Source organism: Poecilia mexicana, unplaced genomic scaffold (assembly GCF_051168715.1).
Source record: "Poecilia mexicana isolate PSO_F unplaced genomic scaffold, ASM5116871v1 scaffold_9, whole genome shotgun sequence".
In the NCBI taxonomy this organism is placed as follows: Eukaryota; Metazoa; Chordata; class Actinopteri; order Cyprinodontiformes; family Poeciliidae; genus Poecilia; species Poecilia mexicana.
In genome coordinates, this window is record NW_028263378.1 from 1,355,832 (window position 1) to 1,366,491 (window position 10,660).

Here is a 10,660-nt window from a genome sequence, read left to right on the forward strand (position 1 = left end):
CTCAATTTCAAAATAATCTAATAAAAGTTATTATTTAATGTGAATAAAATGAACTAAATGTGTTTTAAAGCTGTTTTCTATAATGGCAGAACTGAAGAGCTGTGATCATGATTCAGTTCAGCAGATGGTTGGTATTTATAATAAGTTTGTTAGAATCATTAACTAGACTGACCTCCAGTGAATATAAAGATAATTACAGCAGAAACAAGTCTAACATCAGTCCAAACATAGAGTAACAGATTCAGACGTGTTGCTGATTTTATAAACTTTATAATTATAGTTAATCTGACCTTCGCTCTCGGCTCTCTGGCTGCTGCTTGGTTCTGGTTTCTGGGTCTCCAGGACACCAGCTGGTTCCTGCTGCTGCTCGGAGACTAAAGACCAGAATCACACTGACTGCAGTACAACTGGGGCGATTCACCAACTTCATTCAGAAAGTTCAACAGTTACAGGATGATTCCAGTTCACTGGAGTGGAAACAGCCAAACTGGGACGTTCCCAAAACCTCGACTGGTCCCGTTATGAATAATTATGTTTAGATTCAGGTTTTGGTTTTGACATTTAACCCTTTCATGTTTTAATATAAATAACTGTTAGTGAGAGGACAGAGATGTCTGTGAGTCTGGATGGAGGTTCGTTTTGTACCTCAGCTCAGGGCAGCAGGTCGTTCTCCTGCAGCTAAAGAGGGAAAAGCTGAACAGATTGTAGGGAAACGTTAATATGTGATGATTTGGTCTCTGGATAAAAACCGATGATCTCTGATCACCTCAGGAGTTTTGCTGTCAGATGTTCTGAGAAATGTGACCCAAAGATTTTTCTCTGTATTCAGTAAATATGAATCATTTTACCTGGCTGACCCGTTTTGTGCTGGTTTAATCCTTCACACCTGGATCCAGGGAGATTTGATTGTAACAGAACAGAATAGATTTTACCTTTGTGACCAATCAGATGTCAGAACTTTGACTTTTAATCGAAGGAACAACGTTAAAACAATCAGGATCAGATCTGATCAGGATTTTACATTGGAAAGAAAAACGTCTCTGTTAGCAGGACAAGCTTCTCTCAGCTGGATCTTAAAGTCTTTTTAACAACTTACTGACTTAAAAAAATAAAACAATGTCCTGACTTGGTAAAGGACATTTATGCTTTTATTAACTCCAAACTTCTGAAATGCTGTGTGTTTATGTCCATGTTGCCTTTAGCCGACCGTCTCCTCAGGTTTTCATTTTTGGTCTTGGATATTGTTTCATATTCTTGACTCCGTCTTCTGTTTTGTTATGGAACTGATTTTATTCAGTTTCATATCTATCATGTTTAAATCTCTAAGCAGTTTGTTTCTTCATGCCGCCACTAAACCGTCGCTTTTCAAAAGAAAATTTATTAAGAATTTGTTCATAAAGACTCTCAATGTTTCTCAGTGCATTTAAAAAAAAATGTTTTTCTGTGATTTTTTAAAACTTCATTTTGTACTTCGGCCTAAAATCAAATAGTAAAAATGATGAAATCATTGTTATAAACGGAAAAATAAACTGATTCATTTGATCATTTTTTCAGTTTCCTTTACCATAAAAACTTTGTTTTATTCCACAAATAAAATATAAAACTAATTTGTTTTCAGTCATATAACTGAAGTTCCTCCTCAGGCTTGAATAAAACAAACTTGCTGTCAGGAATCTGATCTGTTGCGTCTGAACAGATTTTATTTTTTCAGACGTTTGAACAAAAGCAGAAATCATCTTCAAATTTCACTAAACTCAACATCCATCATTTCAAAAACAACTCCTGACTGGATATTTGATCAAATTACCAGACATATTAATGAAATTATGGGTATATTTATACATGTATGAGTTATGGCTATTCATTCACAAAATGTGGATTTAATTCTGAAGTGGTTTCTGCTCCAGTCACAGCAGGAGGTCCAGTACAGAGGAACCTCCTGCTGTCAGGCTGCAGGAGGCTCATTTTTATAAATATACATTAAATGTTACTTTTCTCCTGAGTGTCGATGCATGTAGGTCAGAAAGCTAAATGCTGTCATGACAGTGCGTTTAAAAACTGTCCAACAGTAGAAGCAGCATCTGGTCATAATGATAGAAATGAAACTGAAGGTTTAACTCACAGGTTGGACGAATAAACTTCAGGCTGCTGTGGCGCCGCTCGGTCCAGAGATCAAGATCTGTGGTAGAAATACAGCCCTAGAAGTCACTCAACTATAATTATACTGAAGAAACATCATCTAAAAACACAGTAAATCAACATAAATACACTCCATCGTTTGTGTAACATGTATGTGATAATATGGTGGTGAGAAAAGATCAGCAGGTTGTTTGGATTTCTGATCTTTAAAATGTTTTGTGTTCAAAACAGAAACAGTTTAAGATAAAAGTTCTTCCTAAATGTGATTAAAGAACAAACTTATATTTACTTCCATAAAGTTTTGTTATGAAACTGAAGTTGTTACAAAGAGGAGCTTAATTAGAAAGTTAAAGTTCAGCAAAACTTTCTTCATTTCTTAAAATGTTTTTATTGTCCTTATAATTGTTGTGAAGTTATTTCATGGTTCTTTGTTTTAAATTAGAAAAGTAAAATAATTATTCCCTTCACCTTTAAATTGTAGTAACAAAAAATAAAAATCTTAAATAAAGTGAGACACCAGGTAGACGAAATCAGCCAATCAGAGAAGATGTCTTATTGCTGCTACTTGGGCTTGTTGCCCCTCCCCAGTAGGAAACTGGCCCCTCCTCCTGGGGGGCGGCAGGGCAGCCATTTTTATTCAACATGTTGGAAAGATAAAAACAACTCAGTGTGAATGCTGCAGGCGTTCACACCGTAAATGTCATGATGCTTCTCCTCCTGCATACTTTATGCTATTTTCACCATTCAACTTTTACAGTATTCAGCTTGCTCTCCTAATGTCGTCTACCTCTCTTATAACCTTCATATTTTTTATAATATTCAGCTTTTTATGAATTTTTCACCCCATAGAAATGGGGGAACCAGCTGCCTCCTGTGGCAGAAATGAGAATTAAAAATGTGTTGTGTTTCACAGCTCATGTCTCAGACACTTTGCCATTTTCACCAAAAGCATTCAGGATGAGCATCCAGCATTCACTCTTGCATTTTCATAGGAAATGCACAGTTTCCAGTCATGAATTGTGATGCAGTGAGAGCTCTGGAGGATCCGGCTGCACAATGTCCAGTGAGGCTAATGGCTGCAATAAGTGAGTTGCTGCTGTTTCCACACAGGGTGAAAAATGTTTCCAGTTAATTCTGTGAAGTGCACAAATTATACAGCTAGAAAACACTTCATCCTAATGCAAAAACCTTTTTATTATTGTTGTTAATTGGTGTGTTTCTATTAAGCAATTATTCTTAATTCCAATTTTCACAATATTATGTTAAATGGAAACACAGCGTCACATGTTACTTTCTTCGTTTTGTTCCTGATGGTCCATTAAAAACTTTGGATCAATCTGGAAGGTTTTCGGACCAAATCACAGCAGATTTATTCACTTGTTACTTTACGACATTCACATCATAAAGTCCATCACTGCATTTCCAGACGGAGGGATCTGACCTGCCGTCGTTGCCTTGGCGACGTCTCCATGGCTGCTGGGTTCTGGGTTCTGGTTGGTCCTGTGGGTTAGCCAAGATGGCTGCTGCCCTTTCCTATCAAAGGCTGCAAAAAAATGAAAGTATCTTTAGATGGTGTTGGAACATTTTTATATACGGCAAGCAGAGAAGTTATTCTGCTGTTCTCTGTAAAACGTGGAGCAGATTTATCCTTCTCCTCATGAGGGGGTTGACTGCCCCACATGTTCTGTTTCCAAGTTGCTGTCCCATTTAACTAATAATCAGGGAAACACTTGTTTTGCTCAATAGTAGCAGTTGATGGCAGCTGAAGAAGTAATTTTCTCAGATGTGTTGGAACAGGGAAACTGCAGGAGTGAGAAATGAAGTTTGACATCCTTGCTGTAAACAAATCACTTTGTTTGCAGGAGCTAATAGTTCCTGTTTGTGATTTATGATTCTACTGTCATTTAGTATTTCAACATTTTCCCTCATTTTGGTTTTGTTCTCTAAATGTTCACTTTACTCCTATCAAATATTAAACATGAGGAGCGAAGGTCAAACCAAACAACACCTGGGTCACCGCCTGCAGGTGCAAAATGTCGATCTGGCTTGTAAAATCTAAACAGTAGAAAATCTATCTACAGTCAAAGCAGCATTTAGTACGTTAATTTTCCAATTACCAAAACTACAAAGGTCCAAAAAGGCAAAGAGGGAACCTGAGCAGCATCCAACCAAAGATGGGACAGAATCTATGGTTGTCATTTCATCTGTTTCCTCCTAGTTGGGTTTTTAACCGACTGTGTGGCTTTAATTCAGTTAATGAGGCTGGACTGATGTCATCAAGTTTATTTATACAGTACTTTAAAAAAAGGTTAAAACTGCAACAATGTTGTACAAATACAATAACACAATGGAAAAAAATGGCTGAGAAAATAAAAGTAAAACATCACAACAGCATTGGGCCTCAATTAAATTTTATTTTACACTTTATTACTGATCAGAAATCTCACCTTGCCACCATGACATTATATTTCTAACGCTGCTGCCGAGGTCTGGTTTATTAGACTCAGTAACACCAGGGGGGGCTTGTGGCTGCCGGCCTGGAAGACCAACAAAAGTCTGTTTAGGTCAGAACATTTTTATCATTATGTAACAGGACAGTTCATTTCACGGTTAATGTTGCTGCAGGGCCACACAATAAAGAGCATCATTTCATTAGTGTCATTATTTACAGAATAATATCATTATTTACAGAATAATATCATTATTTACAGAATAATATCATTATTTACAGAATAATATCATTATTTACAAAATAATATCATTATTTACAGAATAATATCATTATTTACAAAATAATATCATTATTTACAGAATAATATTATTTACAGAATAATATCATTATTTACAGAATAATGACACTGGATGAAGAAAATCTGGACCAGATGCAGAAGGAACAGAAAAGACTTAATTATACCAGAATGTAGTCAAAGTTATTTTTAATCAATTAATTATGTTTAATTATAATTTCTTTGGTTAATCATTGTGTTTGACTCAGTAGAGATTCACTAATTATCCATTATTTTCATTAATCTATTCACAAATGTTTCAAATAATTAACTATTCTAAAGAACTAAATAATTTGTTTTTTCAGATAATGAGTCACATGACTGCATCTCCTCCAGCATGAAGGAAATAAAGTTATTATGTATCTATTTACCAATAAAAACCCTGAATATTCAGAATGATGAGGCTGAACTGAAAATAAAAAAGCACAAAATATTAAACTCACAGTTTTGGCGTTTGAAGTTGTCCCGCTCTGCTGTGACATCATCATCTACAGTAAAAATACAGCAGATTTCTGTAGCTTATAACATTATAAATAACTGAGCAAAACCAACAAACTAAATATAATTTGTGTAAATGTGGTGAAAATATGACATTTACTGATGAATAAAGTTTTACCAGATTCATAATCTGATTGTGACACGTTGTACAGATCTGGTTCATCTGAAAGAAAAGTCAGATTTCATTTTTTCACTTACATATGAAACTTTTGTCAACAAAAACAGAGAGATTAGTGGAATAATATCTGGATTACTGCACTTTAAAACTTAAAACAGTAAATGTTAAATAAAACAGTAAATGGCTTTAATTTGTGTTTCATTTGATCAGATCCAGAGAAGCTGAAGGTTCTTCAGACGTTCAGCTCTGACTGGCTGCTCTGCAAACTTTCTCTCCTCATGAAGGGGAAAAACGAGGAGGAGAAACTGCATCAGTCCATCATTACACATCAGATCACTGACATCAGATCATGATCTGTACTGAAGCATTTAAATCTTCTGAACGCCAACCTGCTCGGAGGATTTGTTGGGTTACTGAGTTTGGTTCTGGTTCTGTTCAGTATATTTGTTTGCAGTGTTTTCTTCTTTTATTTTTGTGTTAAATTAAAATTAAAAGTGTGATTAAAATATTACACAAATTAGGAATGTATGTTTTTGTAATAATGTTCCTGCTTTTTGTCTCTGTGTGAATAAATCATGTCCAACATGTCAGTGACGTGTTAAACAGAGAGAAGCGTCACGGTACCAGTTTACAGCAGATCATGTTTGAACTGCAGTTCCTGGACGGGATGATGTCATCAAACATGATTTAACAGATCATGAAATGGTCAAAAGTTTGTTTTGTTACGGTTTGGGTTACTTTATTTGCCTTCATCAATAATCCTTATTCCACATCCATATTTTTGACAAATGTCAAACATGTAATAACCAGAACATGTAATAATGTCATTTGGTACGTCCAGAGGATCCAAGGCTCATTTCAGAAGATGTGCAAAGAGTCTTTAAAAATTCAGCTCAGGATGCAGAGCAGAAGGAAAAGAGTCGCCTTCACAGAGCAGGATGAGGGAAGCTTCAGTCAGAGATCCAAGAATGTATTTAAAATGAACTGAGCAAAACTTGTAAAACTTTCTGAGCTTTCAGGTAGAGTTAAAGTTGAATTCAAACCTAAATAGGTAAGTAAATTCCTTTCCATTTTTAATTTTCCTCCCATTTACATATCTGGATAATCGTCTGCATACATAATAATATTAGTGTCTCACCAACTGGAGATCATTGATGAACTAAAACTCTCTCTCTCTCTCTCTCTCTCCCCTCTCTCTCTCCCTCCCCTCCCCTCTCTCTCTCCCACCCTCCTTTGGTTCAGCCTTTTTGTTGTTTTACAAGCTCTAATTCCAGGATGTTTTTATATCAAACCTGCAGCTCAAAGTCTGGTTATAACAGTAAAACAATAAAACTGATTTTATTTTGTTACCATGTCAGGTGAAGGTCCAACACTTTAGTGTTAGATTATATCAGGCCTTAAAACTTGTAACCAATCAAAAAGGTGAAATCTATTTACAGTCAGACATGTTAAGTATTAACATGTTTGTGTGTCAGAACTGTTTCTGAAACAGATCATTTCCACACATGGAGCCATTTAAAGGATTTAATAAGAGAATATGAACAGTGATGATAGTGGCTGCAGTTGCTGGTTCGATTCCCGCTCTGCTCGTCGTTGGGCCTCATGATCTAGTAGAGTAAATGACCCCAAGTTAAGCTCAGGGTCATAATAAACCCTAAACCCTGTCATCAACAGTGTGTGAACGGGTGAATGAGTGAATGTAATGTGAAGAGTTATTAAGTCTACAAACCATTTACCATGAACAAATGGAGAGAATAGTTAAAACCTGCTGCTTGTAGATGAAAGAAGAGATAAAATAAAAATAACAGCATAAATTATATTATTGGTGATAATTAATGATATAATTATTACATCATTACAGAAAGTTTATTTATTATCAGTCTTAGATTAACTCACGTGACGATGAAGAGGCCATGGTGACAGAACCCAGACCAGAATCCGTTACCCTAAAATAAAACAAACATCTGAAGGATTTCAGCAGCAAAATGTTACAAATTCAGATTTAAACTTTTTTCTACACAACATAAAAACACAACACTGAAAATCAGGATGCAGTTTAAAGGTTATTATGGCATGAATCTGACTTGGCAGCCTAATAATTTATGATGAAATCATATTTTTCTTTGTGCCAAAGAACATGAAGTAAATTAGTAATAAAATAAATACCAAACATTAAACAAATATATTCATGTATCTAATAATATGATGTGGAATTAAAGATAAATTAATTTCTTTATGAACAGAATCAAAGCCAAATGTGACTAATATTTTCAGGGTTAATAAAAGTTTGATTAATTAATTAGGAGACAACAAACTGTTTATCATCTCATTACTGTAAATCTATTCATAAGAAATATGGAAAAGAAACTTGTTCAGTTAATGCTGGAGCCATTATTTATGTCCTGATCCAACCTGACATGGAAATGAGCAACAGAGCAGGATGAGAATCTAATGATGAACCAAACCTGCAGAAACTGACAGGTTTGTTTTTATCATCCTGATGATCAGACTGATCCAGAATCACTTTTATTCTCTGTGAAGGGATCAAAGGGTAAAAAACAAAAGGATCCACTTTAACTTCAGAATTCTGACTTTAGAGGTTAAAGTTGTTTTTTCAGTGGCCTAAATCTGTAAGGATCTCTTGTTATATGTATATATTAAACAAATCCTCCTGATGCTGATGAGTGAGAATGAAACTGAAGTTCAGCTCTGCTGCCTGATCCAGCAGAGATCATCTGATCAGGCAGCAGCAGGTCAAAGGTCAGAGCCTGAAGGTTGGGTCATTTTACTGGATCCCCGAGTTCCTGTCAGTCCTTAAATAACTGGGATGATAAATATGATTTAAATATTATTCTGAATCATGAACATTCAAATAAAACTATTGTCAGAACTGAAATATTTTTGCTGTTTGTTTAAATTCTGATCATTTTTGGTTTGTTGTTCACTTCCTGCCGTTTTCAGTTTATTTACTGTGTTGAGTTTCTTCTTGTGTTTTCTGAGTATTTCTGCTTAAATTATTATTTTTTAAGTGTTTTAAGTGATTTTTCCTTTTGGGTTTTTGATCCTTCAGTGTTTTAGTTCGTCTCCCTCTGTCCAGCTGATCTGCATCCCTCTGGTTAGACTCACCTGGTTTAAAGGTAAATCTCCTTATTTCTACTCAGTATTTAAACTTTGTAGTTTCTTTTTTAAGTGCTGTTTACAATCAATCAAACTATGGAAACATTTATTAATACGATATCAGAAAAACAAGAATTTGCTGCATAAAGATCTGACATGAGTTTAATGTGAGGAAGAGGAGGACGTGCTTCACTCAGGTAAATTAAAAGCTGGACCCTGAGCTGCGTTAGATTCTGTCCCTTAAAGCACAGAAACAATGATCACATCCAGAAAACATTTATTTAGACGTTTTTCTGCTGATTTTAATGCATCTAGAAGCTCTTTAAAACCATCTTTGACTCAGTATGTTCAGACGTTCTGTCAGAGTTAGAAAGCAGCTAAACAACAAAGTTATTAGGTTTCATCTCTATAACATCTATAATTCTGATCTGTTGCTGCCGTCAGATTATTTCGGCTTCTTTGACAAACTGACTGAACTGAAGTTTATTTCTTAATGTTTTCATTCCCTCAAATCAAGTAAATTAAGAACAAAGTAGATTAAATTACAACAATCCAAATTTAAATTTATAACAGCTGACTAATTCAGAAAAGCAATACTTTAACAGAAACATGTTAGTAAAACTACATATTATGGTTTTTAATTGTATTTTACAAAGTTCCAGTTTAGTTTTCCTACCTTACATGTGAATTAGTTTTTCCCTCCCTGTTCACTGAGCCAGTTTCTCTGCAGTAAATTAATCCTTCTTGGTTTGTCAGCAGGGCGGAAAGACGCTGAGTTAATATTTAACCTACAGGAAACAAGAATCCTTTGTGTTTTTATTGTGTTTTTATTGTATTTTTCTGGAAAACTCTTCCAGTTCCTCTGCACACGTCTCACAACCTATCTTTTGATTTCTGAGTATTTCTGTTCAGACAGTTTGAAGTGAGACTGATTCCCTTTTGCTTTTATTGTTTGTTTTGTGTTTTAGTTCAGTCATAATTAGTTCCCTCAGTCATAATTAGTTCCCTCAGTCATAATTAGTTCCCTCAGTCATAATTAGTTCCCTCTGTCTCTCCTCTAAACTCCCTCAGCTGCTGTTTGTCCTTCTGATTAGACTCACCTGGGTTCAGCATCCAGTCAGGTTTGCTCAGATGCTTTAGAGGTCAGAGGTCAGGAGGAAAAAGGACAGCTAATGATGAATGTGAAAATACCAGCAGAGTTTTCATTACACCTCCTGCATAATTTTCTAAATTTGAGTCCATTTTCACTCACGTCAGAAAATAAATACCTCTGTCTTTGATGTTATGTTTCATAAAAATAAAACTAAACTGACAAGAACAATTTGATGAGTTTAAAACAGAATATTAAAAGCCTAACATACCAGACTGCCCAAAATCTGCTGATGGAAAAGAAGGACATGGATGTTTCAGTGAGCTGCTCCGAAACAAACGAGCTGTGAAAGATCAGCAGCTCAAAACAAGATAAAATAAAAATTTAAAGTGACAAAATGATTATATGTGGATTAGAAGACAGAACAATGAGTCACAATCCATCTATAAGCTGAATTTTCAGAGATGAAGTTGAAATTTAGATTATTCTAAATTATTTTTCTCTTCACACACTGAGCACCAGGCGTTCCTCTTGACAACTTTCTGTACTTTGATCACAAAATACCTTCTGCACCATTTAACTTTATGTTATAGCAAATTATGCCACTCTGATGACTCGACACTAAACCAGTTAATCCTCAGTAACCAGAGAATAATCTACCAACTACACCAGAAACAGTTACATGGTCTCAGTAGTAATCTATTTGTTCAGTGCAACTAAATGTAAATGTGCTCATCAAAAGTGGATAAAAATATTTGGGAATCGTATGTAACTGGATCTATTAATAAATGAGCAACATAGTGACACAAAAAACCTCCATGCAGCTTCAGACTTTATTAAAGGTATTTTAGTAGCAAATTGTAATATTAGCCGACTAATTTGTCTTTATGAAATGTTTAACAGAGTTTCCTT

At 35.1% G+C, this 10,660-nt stretch overlaps 1 protein-coding gene across 1 annotated transcript; it reads right to left on the reverse strand.

The window, feature by feature from the left end:
• Positions 1–216: 216 nt before the first annotated feature.
• On the reverse strand, positions 217–4,670 carry LOC148157567 (uncharacterized). The gene is made up of 4 exons (XM_088008438.1): positions 4,587–4,670; positions 3,581–3,682; positions 2,123–2,179; positions 217–374 (listed from the first exon to the last, which is right to left on the reverse strand). Exons 1-4 carry the CDS (start codon positions 4,600–4,602, stop codon positions 217–219), a joined length of 333 nt encoding a protein of 110 aa, XP_087864564.1. The 5' UTR covers positions 4,603–4,670.
• Between the last annotated feature and the right edge of the window lie 5,990 nt (positions 4,671–10,660).